This window comes from Malus domestica, chromosome 04, assembly GCF_042453785.1.
Source record: "Malus domestica chromosome 04, GDT2T_hap1".
Lineage (NCBI taxonomy): Eukaryota > Viridiplantae > Streptophyta > Magnoliopsida > Rosales > Rosaceae > Malus > Malus domestica.
Window position 1 is genome coordinate 4,261,590 of NC_091664.1, and position 21,948 is coordinate 4,283,537.

General features: G+C 38.5%; 1 protein-coding gene, 1 long non-coding RNA gene and 1 pseudogene across 2 annotated transcripts; 1 reads left to right on the forward strand and 2 right to left on the reverse strand.

Moving 5' to 3' along the window:
• Positions 1-834: 834 nt before the first annotated feature.
• Positions 835-19,184, reverse strand: LOC139194899 (uncharacterized). Its single transcript, XR_011579651.1, has 2 exons — positions 19,054-19,184; positions 835-1,196 (listed from the first exon to the last, which is right to left on the reverse strand). It is a non-coding gene; the product is annotated as an uncharacterized lncRNA (long non-coding RNA).
• Positions 3,977-6,649, forward strand: LOC114823067 (MDIS1-interacting receptor like kinase 2-like; annotated as a pseudogene).
• Positions 17,517-19,059, reverse strand: LOC139194897 (NAC domain-containing protein 41-like). Its single transcript, XM_070819915.1, has one exon. The coding sequence runs from the start codon at positions 18,920-18,922 to the stop codon at positions 17,795-17,797; it is 1,128 nt and encodes a 375-aa protein (XP_070676016.1). The 5' UTR covers positions 18,923-19,059; the 3' UTR covers positions 17,517-17,794.
• Positions 19,185-21,948: the final 2,764 nt, after the last annotated feature.

The following is a 21,948-nucleotide window of genomic DNA, read 5'->3' on the forward strand; positions in this document are numbered from 1 at the left end:
CAAACAAAAACTTTTAAGATTATCCATATATACACTATACAATTTACAATTTACTATTGGATTGTTTTATTAACACCTCACATATTGTTGAATACACCTCACATCTACTTTTTCAATCAAAATGTATCCCCTCCTGAGCATGGGGACTAGAGACTGCTGAGCAGCCCATCTGAGCCCTTGAAATTTGATCCAACGGCTGTAATTATTATAACTTTTAGAAGGACCTCCTGTTTGTAGCCGTTAAATCAAATTTCAAGAACCCAGATGAGCCGCTCAGTAGGCTCCGGTCCCCATGCTCAGGAGGGGATCCGATTCCCACCTCACATAATTTCCTATACTACCCTCACACCCCAAACTCTCTACATACACCCCACATTTTTTCACATACATTCAACATTCTCTCATTATTCATTCTCACCACACCTCCAAATTTCAAGACTCTCGCTAAACATGTAAATGCTAATTATGAGGTCAACTAAATGACATTCGATTGTTGGTTTATTTTACTGGTAGAGCACAAATCCAGAATTTGTATCCTTACTCCTTTAGAGTTAATCTCACAAAATTTTGACCCACAAAAGAATGATAGGGCATGGGTGAATTTTTTTTTTGCTTTTTTCAAAATTATAATGGGTTCAATTCTTTTTATTGTACAAAACTTAAAAAAAAGGTAGTGCCGACTACCAAGCTTACCATTTAGAGAAAAAATTGTTTATATTATAATGGATTTATTCTTTTTTTTTTTTTGTTGAGAAACTTAAATCTCAAAGCTTTTCCTTAAACCTAAACTCCAAGTCTCTCTGATTTTCTTTCTCTCTCCTTCCATTGAAATTAAGAAATGCAATAGAAAATCACAATTTAGATCATTCTCAGTTCAGGTGTAGATGAGAAAATATTGTAAATTAAGGTACAAACATAATTATTTCCATGAATGTGAGCAATAATAGAAAGTATATACTACTACAGGCACTTGCAAGGATTAGAAAGGTCCACTCGCATGGCCTTCAACATTCATTCTTTTGTGTTGCCACAGTGGAGGCATTTCTTGAAGAAACACGGGTACGTAGTATCAAATCTTGGAGTTGCCACAGGAGAGACTGCACCCCGTCTTCGTGTGTGACATACGTTTACATGCCTCAACCCACACGCTTGACGTTCATGTTGGATATTATATGCGTTAACTGTTGTGCTTTGGCCTGTTCGTTAGTGCGAAAATGAGATTCAGATTACAACATCACCAAAATACAAACCCACAGTTGAACAATTCAAAATATAAGAAATAAAGACACCGAGAGAATTACGAGGTTTGTCAAAAACTTGTCTACGTCCCCAAAGAGATATTGTTATTTACTATGAGAATAACAGTACAAGTCATGAGTTAAATTGACATAACCCAATCTCAAATCCCTTATACACCCACTCCTAGAATTTTCCTAAGAGTCTCATCCTACCCCAAGAGTTCTTTCATTAGAATAATATTCACTCTAGCTCTCTAGATTTTTATCAACCCATGGTCAACCTTTCCCATGGGAGAGTCCGGTGCTCTCCCCCCTTGGATGCTTCTATGATGCTTACCTTCCCACTTTCCAATACCAAAAAGTCTTAAATTCACATAACATAATCAACACCTAGCCTACCTAGCATGCACCATTTCTTCCTTTTTCCTTCTTCCCTTTTTTTTTCTCAAGCCACACCTGTGGCTTTTTCTCTTTTTTTTTTTTTTTTTTTTTTGCATCACAACTTCAAACGTCCGTAATTATACCATTATAATCCGGACTCACAAACAGTTTTCACCTATGCGTTCGTGATCTCGATATCTATTCAATAATATAATTTGTGACCTCGAATGGTCTACGGATTTTAAATAATGAATTTCTCGAAAAATATAAAATCTCAATAACACCAATACGTATAATATAATAGTGAAATTCAGGAACGGGATTTCACATGCTATATGTGTTTTCATAAAATATGAGGGTTAGTATGTTGATAACTGTTTTACTATATATATATATATATATATATATCAACTTGGTCCACTCATGTTTGTTTTGCGCCCCCTTCAGGACTTAGAATCGAGGCATACAATCCCGGCATCAAGGCACTTTCACAGCGGTACCTTCGAGTCCTTTCGGTGTAGGACTCATTCTTTTATTCATTCAATTTTATATTATTTCTTTTAGTGTTCTAGTTAGTTGTATGCTCTGAATGCATTCCTTTTGTGCACATTAATTATATTTAAATTTCTTTAGTCTTATTCATATTTTAGTCCTCATGCATTCAATAAATGACTTTTGTCACCCTCAGGTGTCGGCCAACACGTGTTTATCCTGGTATTCGGGGAATATCGGGATCGGGGCATGTCATACATAATTACCATTTTACCATTTTTATGTAAATACTATGTATCAAAAGTGAGGGTAAAATAGAAAAAAATAAGGATATGATAATCATTTTCTTAAAAGATACAAAATTATTATTTTGTCTTCCTTATGTAATAATATTCAAAAATTCCAAGCGTCAACTCCCGCTTGTCGGGAAGACTAGAAACTGGCACCATACAGCTCTTGATTGAGTAGAAAATCCTTTCAGAAATTCCAAGCGTAAAGAAAGGATTAGAAACTCTGCACCTCCAAAGTTCGTACTAGCTCATTCACGCAAATATATTCAATTTTATTACTTCACTTGATTGAAACTGAAATATTATGTTTAATCTTATCAAACAAAAACTTTGAAGATTATCCATATATACACTATACAATTTACAATTTACTATTGGGTTGTTTTATTAACACCCCACGTATTGTTGAATACATCCCACATCTACTTTTTCAATCAAAATTTATCCCCTCCTGAGCATGGGGACCAGAGCCTGTTGAGCAGCCCATCTGAGCCCTTGAAATTTGATCAAACGGCTGTAATTATTATAACTTTTAAAGGGACCTCCTGTTTGTAGCCGTTGAATTAAAGGTCCAGATGAGCTGCTCAGTAGGCTTCGGTCCCCATGCTCAGGAGGGGATCCGGTTCCCACCTCACATACTTTCCTATACTACCCTCACATCCCAAACTTTCTACATACACCCCACATTTTTTCACATACATTCAACATTCTCTCATTGTTCATTCTCACCACACCTCCAAATTTCAAGACTCTCGCTAAACATGTAAATGCTAATTATGAGGTCGACTACATGACATTCGATTGTTGGTTTATTTTATTGGTAGATCACAAATCTAGAATTTGTATCCTTCTCTGTTACTCCTTTAGAGTCAATCTCACAAAATTTTGACCCAAAAAAGAATGATAGGACATGGGTGAATTTTTTTTTTGTTTTTTTTCAAAATTATAATGGGTTCAATTCTTTTTACTGTACAAAACTTAAAAGAAAGTAGTGCTGACTGCCAAGCTCACCACTTAGAGAAAATTTTGTTTATATATAATGTATTTATTCAATTTTTTTTTTGAGAAATTGAAATTTTGTTTTGGAGTAGTTATAGATTTTGACTACAAAAAAATGTTGTAGTTCTTACAAAATCCATAATGAAGTATGTCTGGTTACGAATTCATAACATTTTTTTATTTTTAGGGTTTTAGGGTTCGGGTTTATGACGACCAATTCAGAGTTAGGGTTCATATTAGTAAATAATTTGTGTATTCTATTTCTTTTAAAATTTATAGGGCTAAATAGTCATTTTATGTTAAGATACATGAGTGATTTAATAATATATATTTATGTGAGATGTATTTAACAATATATGAGGTACTAATAAAAAAACCCTTTACCATTACCATCGTCAATCTTCAAACATAGTTCTGTGGTCCAATTAGAATGGGGTGTGCCCCTTCCATGTTTACTATTCTACAAATCAGGACATGGAGTTAGCGTGGTCATATTGAAGACTAATAATAATATTCAAAAATTCCAAGCGTCAACTCCACGCTTGTCGGGAAGACTAGAAACTGGCACCATACAGCTCTTGATTGAGTAGAAAATCCTTTCAGAAATTCCAAGCGTAAAGAAAGGATTAGAAACTCTGCACCTCCAAAGTTGTTACTAGCTCCCATATTTATTTGTGACGCTTACAAACTGGCGAAAAAACATATCCTACTGCAACTCTAAACCATGACATTTCTTTATATGCTCCTGCTGCTGTCCGCATTCCCACTGATCAAAACGACATCAATATCGCCAAGACAACAAGCTGAATCGCTCATCAAATGGAAGGACGACTGGTCTTCATCACCTTCGCTACTCAATTCATGGTCCCTCACCAACCTCAACAGCCTCTGCAACTGGACTGCCATTTCCTGCTCCAAAACCAGAACGGTCTCCAAAATAGACCTCTCCAATATGTACATTATCGGATCACTGTCCCTTTTCGACTTTCCCTTATTTCCAAATCTCACCCACTTCAATCTAAATGGCAACAATTTCCTAGGGCGTATACCGTATGCCATTGGAAATCTCTCCAGGCTCACATCTTTGGACTTGGGCAACAACTTGTTTGATCAACAAATTCCATCTGAATTTACAGGCATGCCTTCATTGACGTTCCTCGACTTGTCTCAAAATAATTTGTTTGGCCAAATTCCAACTTCGATTGGCCAACTTAGAAAGCTTCAGTACCTTGATCTTTCATACAACTCCTTAAACTCTTCTATCCCTCTCTCTGTAGGCCAACTCAGGGAGCTCCAGTACCTTGATCTTTCATACAACTCCTTAAACTCTTCTATCCCTGTCTCTATAGGCCAACTCAGGGAGCTCCAGTACCTTGATCTTTCATACAACTCCTTAAACTCTTCTATCCCTTCTGAGCTTGGTCTTTGTACAAGCCTCACGCACTTGTACCTGGCTTCCAATAAACTCAACGGGGAACTGCCTCTGTCCTTGTTCAATCTGAACAACCTTGTCGAATTGGGTTTGGATAATAATCTATTTACTGGTCAAATCCTTCCTTCTCTGGTCTTCAATTGGACTAAAATGGTCTCTTTGCAACTTCAGTCCAATGAACTCAGTGGGGAGATTCCTCAGAATCTAGGCAATTTATCTCAGCTTCAGCTGCTCGATTTGTCACACAACCATCTTTCAGGGCAAATCCCACCATTTGTCAACGTGTTATCTCTTCCTGACTTTGATTTTTCTTATAACAACTTGACTGGCCTAATCCCATACAACTTCCAATGGGCACCAGCAAATGCTTTTGCTGGAAACTCTGGCTTGTGTGGGTATGTACAAGGACTAGACAGTATATCAACTTGCCCCAACAGAAATTCCGCAAAGAATAACAAAAGAGTTCTAATTGGTGTCCTTGTACCTGTTTGTGGTTTATTAATGGTTACAATTGTCATTGGTCTTATGTTCCGTAAAAAATCCAGTCTCGTTTTGAACAAAGTCAACACTTCTGAAAACTTTGAGAGTTTGGAGTCAATGATATTGCAAGAGGAAGTAAAGTTTACGTTTGCGGAAGTTGTGAAGGCTGTAGATGACTTTCATGAGAAGTACTGCATTGGGACAGGAGGGTTTGGAAGGGTTTACAAGGCAGAGTTGCAATCAGGCCAAGTTGTTGCAGTTAAAAGGCTTAACATGTCAGACTCTAATGATATTCCAGCAATTAATCTCCATAGCTTTCAGAATGAAATCCGAACTTTGACAAGCATCCGGCACCGGAACATCATAAGGCTCTATGGCTTCTGTTCAAGAAGGGGGGGGTTGCATATTCCTGCTTTATGAATACTTAGAGAGAGGAAGCCTGGGAAAAACTTTGTATGGAGTTGAAGGTGTTAATGAACTTGGTTGGGCTACTAGAGTCAAAATTGTGCAAGGACTTGCTCATGCACTTTCTTACTTGCACCATGATTGCTCTCCACCAATTGTGCACCGTGACATAACCGTCAATAATGTATTGCTTGAGTCTAATTTCGAGGTTCGTCTCTCAGATTTCGGAATAGCCAGGTTATTGAGTACTGATTCATCCAACTGGACAGATATTGCTGGTTCGTTTGGCTACATAGCACCAGGTAATGTAAACTTAATTTGTACATTTATGATTCATCTTTTTGCTTATTGGGATATGTTTTAAGGTAGCCAATTGTGTTTTTATTGATGTGTAGAGCTTGCATACACTATGCGAGTCACGGATAAATGTGATGTATATAGCTTTGGAGTGGTGGCGCTCGAAGTCATGATGGGAAGGCACCCAGGGGATATGCTAGAGTCCCAGCTACAAGAATCATCAAAATCAAGGAGGGACAATGTAGAATTGCTCCTGAAAGATTTGTTAGACCAAAGGTTGGAGCCGCCAACCAATGAATCTGCAAAGGCAGTGGTGCTTGTGGTGACAATGGCCTTGGCCTGTATACGAACGCGTCCTGCGTCCAGACCCACGATGTTATTTGTGGCACAAAAACTCTCGGCTCAAACCCTGCCTTGCCTTCCCGAACCATTTGGTATGTTGACAATCAACAAGCTAATGGCACTATAAAAAATAAAACAAAAAAAGAAGACAAGGGCGAATAGCTCAAACTTCCCTTTTGTATTCCTACCACACGCAATTCCATCTAATTTCTCATGTAATAGATATTCAATACCGTAATTACTCATCTGTATTATTTGTCGAATGCGGATTAATGTGTGATGAACTTTCTTAATCGTAATTGCATTAAACCGATAATCCATAATGTGTCAAAATAACTCCACAATTAATAAAAAGAAAATTGAATTATGGATTTGTGTCCTTCCTCTAGTTCAAAGAGCTACCCTAAAAAATTGAACCTACATGGATAATTTTCACCCTGGATTACTTTGAAAGCAAACACATATGGAACTACAGGATGCAATCTGACCTTGCATCTTTGAACCATGTCGCGCATCGAAGTACATTTGATCTTCCAGGCATTCTTAAACTTTTCCGCTATGTCGAATATAGGTTTGTGCCTTTCCTCTCTAAATCTGGCAACAGCCAGAACTGCTTTCACATTCACACTACAGCACAATAGAAGACACTTTGACACGACAATATGTTAAATTAGCAAATGGGGAAGTGGTGGAATAACACCGTAGTATTGTGAGCAAGTCTCGGGTGTCAAGGCCACGGGGGAGGTCCCTGTGGCTTTGGAACCACCGACATAATGATAAACAAGCGTGGCTACTGTGCCTCAATCCAACACGGACCAGGACAGCAAATCTATAGCTTCTGTGCGTTAAACCAAATCCCATCAGGAGTTGTTCACTTCTCATAGTCTTTGAATTATAATTGTAACTCTTTTAGTTTAATCGTTGTCCTACACGGATTCATCAAACCAAAAGCACATATGGATTGGAGACATGGGGAGACAGTATGGTATCTGCTTACTGGTTGACTTGCTTTAAACGATTTTTGAGCTGAAAATTTCTCGCAAAACTAATAAACTAGAACAGAGAATGCAGCAAATAAGTTGACTCTGCAGAAGTTGCTGAAAGAGCAAAAATGGCTGGATGAGATGTGACCCTTATCGCGTTGGACTTCAATTGTCAGGTGATACTTTCAGGCCATGCTTTGCCTTTAAACCGACTGCATATGATTGTTAAAAGACTGACCAAGACTGTTATAAGAGTCCAGATTTTCACTTTGTGGTTCATTCACCTACGCAATGAGAAACGTTCTACAATCGAACTAACAAAGAGGCGCATGCAGTGAGAAATCATCTTCGTTGAATTCTGAATCAACTCCCTCGTGTCCAACAAACTCAGCAAGGCCCATCAACATCAACTGGTTCACTGACATGAACTTTTCCATTTTCGGGTTCTACAGCATAATATTTGGCATCTAAAGGTACAATTTTCCCACAACCTTTGGTTGCCCTGCTCAACCTTGAAGGCAAAGAATTAGTCCGCCAGACACCCCTTGTATTTTTGCTTCAATTTCATAATCTTCGATGCTGCTGATCCTGAGCTGAAAACTAGTCTTACCCCCTGCCCTTATTCTGTTGAGAATATCGCGCTTAAGAATGGAAAAAACAAGAACAAACTCCGGAAATCAAAAAACAAATAACCAAAATAAATAACACCAAGAATTTACATGGTTCAGCAATATGTGCCTACGTCCACGTGACAGCAAAAACAATCCTTCACTATATCAATAATGAGTACAACCAATAATCTTGCCAAATCTCTAGAACTAGAACTTGACGAAAAACCTGAAAGAACAAGAACAAGAAATACACTCTCTTTTCTTTTCTCTCGCACACACAATATTCTCTCACTCTAATCTCTTGAGTGGTATACAATTTATTGTTTTGCTCCCTTCTCAAATCTAGTATAATAGCCCCTTTATATAGACATAATAAAGGTCTTCTTTAATAAGGATTATTAATCCTAATTGGAATCTAGTTATGAATCCTACTCCAATTGAGAAACTAACTCCAATTGGGTAAACAACTCCAATTGGGAAAACAATTTAATCCTCTAAGACTATTAATTCCCAATAGACTTAGGACAACTAATCATGGGCTGGAAAAAAACCCAACATCTTCGACATCCATGTTCCTATCATGGTGTTTTGACGGAATGGAATCCGGTGGAGTTCCAGAAGCTGTTATACATATACCCTTCCGGGGTGACATGGAAAAGTAATTCCAGGTCTCTTCTGAATTCCAATCAGTTTTCCACTTAAATGGCCAGAAAAGCAGTTCATCAGTAGTGGTTAGATCTTCCAAAACTTCAGCCTCAGAAGCATGTTCTGATGAAAAATCACACCCAGATGATATTTCAGTTTGTTCTTCACTGGGTGTAGAAACACTAGAATTAGATCACTGAAAGTCATGCCTCCAACAACTACTTTTGTAAGATTGGGCTGGGAAAATCAGACAGAAAACAATCCGACCTTGAATCTGTACCTGGTGTCAGTTTGTAATCATCTCCATCAAGATTCAACAACGAAAAGCGGCAACCTATTCTCTCAAAATCTAGAGGAGCTAAAGAGAAACCACAACTTGGGGATCCTTCAGAGGAATTTCCACAAGAAGACTCAGCACCCTCAGAAGAGCATGCAAAATACCTCTTGCATTCTCATCCTCTGAACATTTGTGTAAATTCTTGTTTACATAGATCAACATCTTCTTCTGTAGATTCGAAAATAGCAGCCGCAGCCTCAGCCTTCTGGTTGTTATCGCATAAAAAACCTGTTTCCGTCACACATAATCTCACGTGTTTGTTTTGAGCACTAATTGATCTTGGTCTAAAACACTCACCTCCTCTACGGTCAATGCTACACTTGTTCATTGTTCATTGGTGACAAAGAAGAAACCCTCTTCATAAAATCACAACAGCCGTCTGTTCCATTGAATTTCATTTGATGGGAGTCTCGATAACACAAAATAAAGGCCAAGACAACCGCCAACTGCAGGAAACAATAACAAAAAATGAAAATTAAACAAGAGTGGAGGCAACGTGAAGAAAGCCTACCAAGACGAGCAAACACAGAAGATTTCAACTCTGAATTTTTTATGTATAATTACACACCACATAGAGCAGCCAGCAAAGGCGGCAGGTACAAGTCAACGCGATGTCGATGAAGGAACAAAATATATAATTTAAACATAGATTGTCAAAACCGAAATCCAACTGCTTATATCGTAAGGATAGAACAAGTCAACAAGTCCCTTTGCATTCAACTTTGGGGGGAATGAAATGTAAGTTAACTCAACCAAAATGCAGCTCTTAAGCAAAACATTCACACTCATTGAGACCAGTATGCCAAATAAGTCATGGGCAAAAGTTGATCAAATTTTCAAGTTAACTAATAGAAACCGAAATCCAAATAATGGGGGAGGGAGATTCAAACTTAGGGTCTCCTCCAACACCGGGAGGAGCAGTATTGCTAGACTAATTGTTTTAATTAGTTGAAATTCAGAAATGTTTTAATTATATTTAGGTTGATTTTATCACAGATTTGTACTCTTAATGATGTTTTCAGTATCTGATGTAATTCCTTTTTTCTTATTTTTTATCCTTATTTCTCTTTCTTTTGCTTGGTGTCCATGCAAATTGTTTTATGTGATTTTATCTTTTAGGTTTTTAGGTGTTCTTTAGACAATCGTGTCATGATTCATTTACATTTATGTTGTGTGTTTACAAAAATATATAGGATATATTATTTCTGCTACAATCAAATTGACTGTTTTATCTGCAAACCATAGGAAACTGTTAGAGTTACGTTGCTTTCCCTTGTCTAAAAAAATACATCTGGAGGAGTGCTAGATTGACCTTTTTGTTCATGTTGAGGTAAAACAATGAAATAATTTTCTAATATAAAAAAATACACCTGGAGGAGTGCTAGATTTGTTGTGCTAGGATAGCACCAAACATTTTTGGAACCAACTCAAGCTAATCCACAGGAAATTTATCAAATGAAAATGCAAGAACAAAATATTAAAGAAAACCAAGATTTTAACGAGGTTCCTCAACAGTCAGTGTAACTGGAGTACGTCCTCGGAGCAGTAGGAGCTCACCCAATAATCCACTATCAACCAAATGAGAGTTTACAAAGTGTTGGCAATCTCACAACCCAAATAACCCAATACACCCAATAGCTCTCACACACCACAGAAACAAATAGAGAAAGAAATATAATGAATAATTTCTTCTCTATACATGTAGCTCAAAGCTATTACAACAATAACTATGATGGATGATTGCTAACAAAAAAGAAGAGCACCTTCTTCTTTTCTGCTCTCAGTTTTCTGCTCTCTGCAGCTCTCTTTGCTCTCTCAAAGATGGGCTACTAAAACTGAAAAAATGGTGCACACTTCATCTCTCTTTCTCACTTCCGTATATTCACCTTCATCCATCCTCAACACCCAATAAACAAAACCAAAGTAAAAACATAATGATTACTTTACAAACATCATCATGACTTTCCTTTTTTCTTTTCAATAAACATAATCATTTGTCTTGTTTTTTTCTTTTCCTTTTTTTAATAGCCGAAAGTTGTTTGTTTGGCCATAATTCAACAATCTCCACTTTGGCCAAATTCCGAAAACACCATGATAAGCCAACCAACACAATCAACACAAAAATCACTCCCAAACACTAGCAAGAGAACAACTCATGCCGAGCCAAATGCTCCAAAACTCCTACTGCTCAACGCCTTCTTTATATAGGCATAATGTGAGCCAAGTTCAAACAGTGAACAAACTTGGCTACACCAACAACCTTAGTCAACATATCAGCGGGGTTGTCTTTAGTTGGAATCTTCTGGAGAATGATTTCCCCTTCACCAACAATTTCACGAACAAAGTGATAACGCACATCTATGTGCTTGGTCCTCGCATGATGAACCTGATACTTAGCCAAATAAATGGCACTCTGACTATCACAATGTACCTCCACCTGCTTCTGATCAACCCCCAAATCTCTAATCAGCCCATGTATCCAAATGGCCTCCTTTATAGCTTCAACAACTGCCATATATTCAGCCTATGTAGTAGACAAGGCAACAGACGACTGCAAAATGGACCTCCAACAAACTGGTCCTTTAGCCATAGTAAACACATAGCCTGTAGTAGATTTCCTTCCATCCAGATCACCTGCATAATCTGAATCAACATAACCAATTGCAAAATGACCAATACCAGAGTCATCCCTTTCAAAGCATAAACCAACATCTCGAGTACCATGGAGATATCTCAATATCCACTTAGCTGCTTGCCAATGCTCTTTACCTGGATTATGCATATATCGACTCACCATGCCAACTGCATGAGCAATATCCGGTTTAGAGCATACCATTGCATACATCAAACTACCAACCAAATTTGCATATGGTGCATTTTTCATTTGCAGCTTCTCTTTATCATTTTTAGGACATTGTAGAGAACTCAATTTAAAATGAGGAGCCAAAGGGGTACTAACCGGTTTGGTTGAATCATGAACTCCAAACTTCCGAATCAACTTCTCAAGGTATTGTCTTTGATTCAAACTGACGAAACCTTTTGCTCTATCTCTAGTGATCTCCATGCCAAGGATCTTCTTCGCTTCATCAAGATCCTTCATCTCAAACTCATTCTTCATTTGCTTCTTCAATTTCTCAATCTCTTCGACATTCTTTGAGGCAATCAACATATCATTAACATATATCAATAAATAAATGAAAGACCCATCTTGCAACTTCTTGAAGTACACACAATGATCATATTGACTTCTAGAATAATTTTGGCCTCTCATAAATTTATCAAACCTCAAATACCATTGCCTTGGAGATTGCTTCAAGCCATAAAGTGATTTCTTCAATTTGCAAAACAAATTTTCCTTCCCTTTCACTATATACCCATCCGGTTGACACATATAGATCTCTTCATTCAAATCACCATGTAGGAAAGCCGTCTTCACATCGAGTTGCACAAGCTCAAGATCATATTGTGCAACAAGAGCTAACATAATACGAATTGAGGAGTGCTTCACAACCGGAGAAAAGATTTCATTGTAGTCAATGCCCTCCTTTTGTGCATACCCTTTAGCAACTAATCTTGCTTTAAATCTCACATTGCTTTTCTCATCAGCATCTTCCTTCTTGGCATACACCCATTTGCAACCGATAGCTTTCTTGCCCTTAGGTAATTTAGCTAACTCCCAAGTCTTGTTCTTCAAGAGAGAATTCATCTCATCACCCATGGCATTGCACCACCTCTTCTTCTCCTCACTCTCAATGGCTTCCTCGAAATTAGATGGAATCTCATCAGTGATAATAGGAAGAGCAAAAGAAACATAGTCACTATACCGAGCTGGCTTGGTAATTTGTCTCTTTCCTCTATTCTTGGCAATAGACTCTTGAGGTGAAACTTGCTCTTCAACTTGAATAGAATCTTCAAGTTCAACTTCTTCAACATCCTCATGGTCTCCAACTTCTTCACTTGTAGTGGCTTCGACATCAGCGAAAATAGGATTTGAAGTACCAGAGGCAACTTTCTCAAGCTCCACCTGTTGGACATCTTTCACATTCTTCTCAGAGTCTTTGAACATACTTTCTTCATCAAATGTCACATCTCTGCTGATTACAAGTTTTTTCATCTCTGGACACCACAACCTGTAACCTTTGACACCACTACTAAAACCAAGAAAGATAGTCTTTTTGGCTCTAGCATCAAGTTTATTTTCAGTCACATGAAAATAAGTAGGTGAACCAAAAATACGGATATAGTCATAATCAGAAGAAGGTTTTCCAGTCCATACCTCCATTGGTGTCTTACCCTGAACAACAGCTGAGGGTAATCGGTTGATGATGTGACATGCATAATTAACTGCTTCTGCCCAAAATGACTTGCTTAAACCCGACTGAGACAACATACATCTAACCTTCTCTGCAACTCCATTTTGTTGTGGAGTTCCCCGAACACTGAAATGTCTCACAATTCCTTCCTCTTTGCAAACTTTAAAGAAATGATCGGATGTGTATTCACCACCATTATCCGATCTCAAAATCTTAATCTTTCTCCCAGTCTGGTTCTCAACCATTTTCTTCCAACCCAAGAAAATGTTTAACACCTCACTCTTGTGCTTCATAGTGTAGACCCAAGACCTTCTTGAATAATCATCAACAAAGGTCACGAACCAATGTCTAGCACTCAAAAAGGGAGTCTTTGTAGGACCCCAAACATCCGAATGCACATAATCAAGAATGCCCTTCGTCTGATGTACAGCAGTACCAAACTTCACTCTAGTTTGCTTCCCTAAGACACAATGCTCGCATAAATCAAGCTTACAAGTCGTGGCACCTTTTAGAAGACCTTGTTTCACAAGCCCTTGTAGAGCTTTCTCACCGGCATGGCCTAATCTCATATGCCACAATCTAGTAGTATCTGAATCAGATGTGCCCATATTTTCAGAGACTACAGATGCTTCACCTGTCACAGTGCTTCCCTGCAATAAATACAAATGGCCACATCTAGGAGCTTTCATCACAACAAGTGCACCATAAGTAACTTTCAATGTCTGTCCATCTGAATGAAACCTGAAACCCTTGGATTCCAAAGTACCCAAAGAAATAAGATTTTTCTTCAAATTCGGTACATACCGAACACCTGTCAACCCTTTAACCATGCCATCATGCAACTTCAAACGAACTGTACCAATCCCTTTTGTTGTGCAAGGATTGTCATCTCCCATGAACACAACGCCACCATCAAACTCTTTCAAGCTTGAAAACCAATCCTTGTGAGGAGTCATATGATGAGTACAACCCGTATCCAGCACCCACTTAGTAGTACAATCAAATGATGAGGAAGTGGTTAAAGCAAAATCAGAAAAATCTGTTTCAACCTCAGCAACATTAGCTTTAGAACTTTCTTTGCCTTTGGTCTTCAACCTAGGACAATCTTTCTTCCAATGGCCCTTATTATGACAAAAGGCACATTCATCCATTTCCAAAGTTTTTCTACCTTTAGAGTTTCCTCTAGGTCGAGACTGTGATTTTTTCCTGCTAGAAGATGATCTCCTCTCCGATGATCTACCTCTAACAAATAAAGCTTCAGAGGTACTATCATGATTTTTATCTCTATGCCTCATTTCATAATTCATCAAGGCATTTGACACATCTTCAAATTTCACAGTTTCTTTACCATGCATAATAGTGGTAACAAAATGCTCATAAGAGTCCGACAAGGAATTCAACAATATTAAGGCCTTATCTTCATCCTTAATATCCTCATCTAAATTTAACAAGTCGGCAATCAACTTATTAAAAGCATCAAGGTGTCTAATCATTTTTGTACCTTCTTTGTATTGGAAGCGGTAGAGCTTTTTCTTCAAGTGTAGCCAGTTCTCTGCACTCTTCGTCATATACTTGTCTTCCAATTTTTGCCACAACACACTTGCTACTGTCTCCCACATCACAAAATACTTCTGAGTTTTTGCAAGGCACAACTGAATTGAAGAGCAAGCCCACAAATTTAATTTTTCCCATTCCGGCTTCGACATAGTTTCCGACTTCTCTCCCAAAGCGGTAAGTAGATCTTGTTGAGCTAACACATCTTTGACCTCACATTGCCACATCCCGAAGTTGTTTGTGCCATCAAACTTTTCCACTTTGAACTTTGCATTTTGCACCGTAGTTCTTGCAAACCCGGAGCTGCTTCCAAAAGGATTTTCATCTTGCCCGTCTGACATCTTTGGCAACTAGACAGTACCCAAGAGCAACCAGTGCTCTGGTACCAATTGTTGTGCTAGGATAGCACCAAACCTTTTTGGAACCAACTCAAGCTAACCCACAGGAAATTTATCAAATGAAAATGCAAGAACAAAATATTAAAGAAAACCAAGATTTTAACGAGGTTCCTCAACAGTCAGTGTAACTGGAGTACGTCCTCGGAGCAGTAGAAGCTCACCCAATAATCCACTATCAACCAAATGGGAGTTTACAAAGTGTTGGCAATCTCACAACCCAAATTACCCAATACACCCAATAGCTCTCACACACCATAGAAACAAATAGAGAAAGAAATATAATGAATAATTTCTTCTCTATACATGTAGCTCAAAGCTATTACAACAATAACTATGATGGATGATTGCTAACCAAAAAGAAGAGCACCTTCTTCTTCTTTTCTGCTCTCAGTTTTCTGCTCTCTGCAACTCTCTTTGCTCTCTCAAAGATGGGCTACTAAAACTGAATAAATGGTGCACACTTCATCTCTCTTTCTCACTTCCGTATATTCACCTTCATCCATCCTCAACACCCAATAAACAAAACCAAAGTAAAAACATAATGATTACTTTACAAACATCATCATGACTTTCCTTTTTTCTTTTCAATAAACATAATCATTTGTCTTGTTTTATTCTTTTCCTTTTTTTAATAGCCGAAAGTTGTTTGTTTGGCCATAATTCAACAAGATTGACTTTTTTTGTTCATCTGTTGTTCTTAGCCCCGTCTCGATCTCATCTGCAACAGAAGCCGCAGCAGCAGCAGCAGGATCAGGCAGGAGATCAAACTCTCCAATCAAGGCCTCCAATTCGAATCTGAAAAGATTGTCATCATCATCTTTTCTCTCACTGCCTCACTATCTGACCCTGCAGTGCAGCAGGGCAGACGCCTAACAAACTGCAAAACCACAATCAACACTTTGAAGAACTCTTCAAAATGAGATCATTTTAATACACTCTACCACTTCATATCGAAAAGTGCACATATAAACAACATGAAACAACAAATATGTCACAATTTGAAGCATGTAAAGGCAAGCATACCTTGCCTGCAGATGATATACTATCGGAGGGAGGAACAGCCCTCCTTGCAATATATACTTCTTGACTTTACAAAAATTTGAAGGTCAACATTGTAGAATAACAAACAAGAGTATAAAGCATAGAAGGAAGCCTTGTTCAATTCGACAAAGTAAGACTTTTCTGAAATCTAAATCACGACCTGTGAATGTTATGTTCAACATCATTGTATACTCTCTCAATATAAATTATTGAGATAATTTAAATTATTTATTCATCTTAGTGTGTCTCTATGCATGCCAAACGATAACAAACATAAAAATAATAGCAGACACATCAGAAATACAATTGAAGGCATTTCTTTCAAATGATCAATATGACAGTCAAATATGGGCAGTGAGGATTGTCATGCTCTTAAAAATGTGACATACATAATATCAGAAACATCAACAACTATTTAACTGAAAACCTACGAGACAATAGCTTCAAAAACTAGTCCTACATGATGAAAAAATCTACACCAAAAGAACTGTAAGTACACAGGAAACAGCATATGAGCTCCACATCCTACCTCGTACTTAAAGAGCTGCACTTTGTAAAGAAGAAAAAAAGTGCTCCAATTTTTCATCCGGACATCTCAGCATCAAATATCCTATATCAAATTTCTCAAAATTTTTAGAATCACGTCCATCTTGTTGAGAAGAGAAATTAAAGAACTCATAGGGATTCGACGTGAAAACGAAGTGCTGGCTGTCGACTATCTGACGCCCCCCCACCCCCCTCCTCCTTTATCCGGGCTTGGGACCGGCAATGTAAGACAAACTTACACAGGCGGAGTTAGAGAAATTAAAGAACTGTAAAGAGAAAATCAGTTATAGAAAAGATGTCAAGACGGAGAGAACCGTAAAAGCAAAGCAGTCCAAAAACACAACTGAGGGCAACAGCAAGAAACTTGCATTGCTGGTCCAAAACAGAACGTGACACACCTGATATAGACTACGGTATGAATACTAAAAATTAAAGAGACAAAACTTACATTCCAAAACAAAAAAATCCATAGAAACAGTGGCAAGAAACATGATAATTGTCTCATCAACAAAACTATCAACACATTCAAATTCACACTGAACACTTAACGCACCATCTTACCATCAAAATTCAAGCATAATACACAGAACATGCACACACTAACAAGCCACACATGCAGAGAGAGTAATTCAAAGGAAAAGGACATTAATTTGATTTTAAAATTGGGCACAGTAATTGAAATCATCAACCTCGATACCCTTTGTCAATAGAAAAAAGTATGAAACTTGGGTAGAAAAGAAATGTATTTATAAGCATTCAGTGCATTAAAATTGGCAACAATCCTAGAAGCACATATATACACATGATTGGGTGAAAAGGCAGGCAATGGATCAGTATGGCAGAGAAGAAGGCCCAGGGAAACACCTATACGAAATTTCTTAATTAACTAATGAACCAAAAGATATCAAAGCATATATACTAAGAACGGAAATAAAATCTATCCTGATCATAACTGTGCTTCTATATGCACGCCATGGAAATTAGACAGCTGCCGTCACCTCTACGTCCCTCTATTGATCATTCACAGAATCGCTCATCCACAAACAGTCTGTCCAGTAATTGAACCCATCTAACGATTGGCTGAATTCATCAATTTGAGGCCACTCCCGGGGCAATTTACCTTCAAGCGTTGTCAACCATTCTTTAATGTCTCCACGCACTGCTTCACCATCTAAAGGATATTCCTCGCCGCCCAAGAATATCGGAGAAGAAGGAACATCACTCATCAGTGGCACATATTCATGATCTGAAATATGAGTGGGAATGGGCATCACATTTCCGTTAATGTAGCTTATGCACCCCTGGTTGTGATTGCTAGTGTCACCGTCCAAGCATATGGGATAAGAAGGACCATCACTCATCAATATCACACTATCCTGATCAGAGAAATCAGTCGGCTTTGCATTGCCGTTAATGTTGGTTATGCACTCCTGAACCTGATACCTAGTGTCAGTAATCATATTGCTTTCAGTTCCAACAAAAGGCACAACAGCAGGGGTATTGGTGATCACATTCACATTAGAATGTTTTTGTGAACCCGGTTCTTTTCTTGCTCTCTTTCTCTTAATCAGAGGCTTCTCCTTCGATACTTCTTTTCTTGCCCTCTTAATCGGTGGCTTTTCATTGAAGTCATGAGTTGGACTTGAGGAATTCATCTTGTTTCCGCACCTAGACCTCGGATTCCTTTTAAGTCGGGAAAGAACAACCTTTGGGCCAGCAACTACATTAGGAAGAAGACTGTACTCTTCTAACAGCCAGCCGCCATTGTTGTTAGAACCCTTGTTGTTATACCTGAAATGCCCTTTATCCCCGATTGGAATTCCGTCCAAACCTAAAACTTTGTCGGAGGATGTTTCGCTCCAAGTGCCTCCGGCTTCGATCTGGCGTTTGCTGCGGCTGTCGCTTCTAGAACGGAGCTCACAGAAGAAGAACAAGTCCTGATCGAGTAGGGAATTTCCACCGAATTGCTCCCAAACCACCCAGGGTGGTGTTTGTCCAAAGAGATTGAACTCGTGAACAAACGGGTTGCCCAAGGGCTTTCCGGAGAGGGCTCTATCGCGAAGATAGGAACTGACCAATTCTTGATCAGTAGGATGAAACCGAAAACCCAATGGCATACCGTAATAACCCACCTCCATTGTTAAACGCTATTTCAATTCAATGCAATTCAAAACAAAACAAATGGAGCAGCAAAAACCCTAAATTTTTATTGGGCACAAAATAAAGAAGAGAAAATAAGCGAGAAATTAAAGAGAAGAAAAAGGGAAACCTGGAAGCCGATTTCGCTCGCTCGCCGAGGAGAGCAGCTCGTCGACGTCTCCTCAATCGCTGTCTTCGTCCCCAAACAAGAGCAACTGAAGAGGAATCGATTTCAAGTATTCTGTAATTCAATTCAACCGGAGACTGCTGGAGCACTGAATTCTAATCCTGGTTCAAATTCGAACGCGCAGAGAGAGCGAGAGAGAAAGATCTTGAGAGAGAGATCTAGTGAGAGAGAGGGAGTGGATTTGAAATTTCAATGGAAGAAAATATGACCGTTTGGTTTGGGAATTGGATGTTAACGTTGCAAACTTGCAAGGCTCACCGCTTAAGCGCGCGTTTTAATCACGTGGCATTTTCATATCTACAAAACCCTAAAATAACGCAGGAAAAAAAAATCGATTGGGCTGGGTTCCCTATTTTACTTCTTGGCCCATTTTTTATCCTGCCGCGTCCAGTTCTTTTGCTTATCGTACGAGGATCCTCTTCGGATCCTCTTTGTAAGGATGTTGGGATCTTCAAATCATGTTCGTTTATCGTACATCATGCGATCAGTTTTTATCAGATATTATTCATATTTAATTTTAAATAAAATTATTTAAAATAATTTATAGCCGTATGATATATGATGAACGGACACGATTTATGGATTCCCAGAATCCACACTCTTGGTTATTAGGCATTTTATTGTCAATTTTTTTAGATTTTTATATTAGATTAATGAACCCAAATATTTAAGGGTGAATGTTGGATTGCAAGTTTTGATTTCGACACGAAAAAGATTTATATCTTATTTTTATTCACATAGCATTTCATGATTGACACGAGAAGCCATAGTCACGGTATACTAATGTCATAGAAATTGCTCAACTTGGATATGTTTTACAATAGGAAATCGTGACTATGACTTAGACATGGGAAATCATAGGAAATCACGATTTTTTTAATTTCCTATGTCCAAGCCACAGTCACGATTTCCTATGATTGACATGATAAGTCATAGTCACGATGTTCACATAGATGTTCACATAGCGTTCATATTCATTTTTTATAGGGGTAACAAGATTTTCTCCCAACTCTAATACACCTTTATGTTCTTCCTGTCCAAAACTATGTTGGAGAAGATTTCATAAGAAACACGTCTGGAATCAGTCATTAGCAGATTGATTATTCATGAAACGAAACAGAGGTCGAAACAAATAGTGATAAACTGAGTACTACTGTTCACGACACGATAACGTCTTAAAATTGAAACGAAAACTCAGAGTGTGCTGAAAGAAATGACGAAAACAAAAGTAAGTGCAATCAGAACTATTGGGAACTTCATGTACATTCATATGTATATTGTCTACAGATTTCCTCAAGATTGACAACAATACAGAGTAAGACCACCAACTAGACGAAATAACAGACTGAAAACTATTCTATCCACGACAACAACAACAACAAAGTCTTTTCTCACTAAGTGGGGTCGGCTATATGAATCCTAGAACGCCATTGCGCTTGTTTCTATGTCACATCTTCCGTGTAAATAAAAAGACTGAAAACTAATAAACTAACTATGATTAAACCAGAAGTCGGAAAGAAAAAGCTGAAAGGTAACCGTGCTCATCTGAATTCTTGAACCCTACTACTAGTATAAAAACAAGAGCTGACGCTAATAGCTTGACAACTTGATTCACGCAAGGCGTGTATACTCCGTGTAAAGTCCTCTTCCTCCTGCTCCGCTTCTAGATGATGATGATACTGAGCAAGCAAATCAAGAGAACATGGAGAACCGAGGCCCGTGGCCTTCCAATGTTTCCAACCACAACTGGAAAAATAATGATTTGAAAGGGAAGGAACGGGATGATGGTGATGAGCAGAGTAATGTGATCAGGTTCAGTAGCTTGATGTATATGATCTTGATTTGTGTCTTCATCATCCTCTCCTCCAATATGATTAAAGAATTCAGTGATGAAGTCCTCCTCATCATCCAACTCTCTTTCATCCGTGGTTCTTGGCCGCTCCTCAATCTCGTGATGATGATGACGGAGATGAGTAGTTAGCTAAGGTACGACAGCAGCCTCGTCTGCAGCAGAGGCCGCAACAGCAGAATCAGGCAAAAGCTCAAACTCGTCAATTAAGGATCCTAACAGATCATCATCCCAGCAATCATATGCTTCGGTGGTGCTGCTTGAGGACCCCTAATCGAGTCCTCCATTATCTGAATCATGAATCCTCTGCCTTTTGACCGTATCACCCAAAACTGTAACGGCATCATCAGAATCGGAATAGGAATCAGGGAAACACAGACGCTTGAGAGAAGACACAGTGGGCCTCAAATCTTGACCCCCCATCTCCAATTTCTTCACGAAACACAACACAAACAGAAGAAAGCAGGGGGCTTTCTGCTAAAACCAAAACCCTAAGTGGGTAATGTGGAAGAAGAAAAAGCAACACTTTCCAAACACAAGGGCTAATAACGAAGATCAGCTCAGAGTGCGACTGAATTGATTATACGGGATTTGGGAACTAGGGTTTCTTGTTACAGTGCTAGACAGACAGAAATTAAAGATACCGAGAAATAAAACAGAAGAAAAGGCAAGAACTGAACCTGGAACTGGGAAAAAGTTGTCGATTTTCTTCTCAAAGAAGAGGATGCATTCGTCCCCAACTTCCAATTTCAACAAACAGAGAGAGATCAAGATTTCCCATGATTGACACGAAAAGCTATAGTCATGATGTTCACATAGCGTTGCATATGCATTTTCATTGGCGAATGAGAAGTGAGATATTTATGTCATATCCGCAGCTTCACTGAGGAAACCATTGTCGGATAGCTTCACTAACCACAGCTAGTGTCGGTGTGTGATGTTATATATTTCTTCACTGGCGTAACCCGGAGTCGTATAGCTTCACCTTC

Excerpts from the sequence above, each read along its gene's own strand:
- LOC139194897 (XM_070819915.1), bottom strand. The coding sequence starts at position 18,922 with ATGGAGGTGGGTTATTACGGTATGCCATTGGGTTTTCGGTTTCATCCT.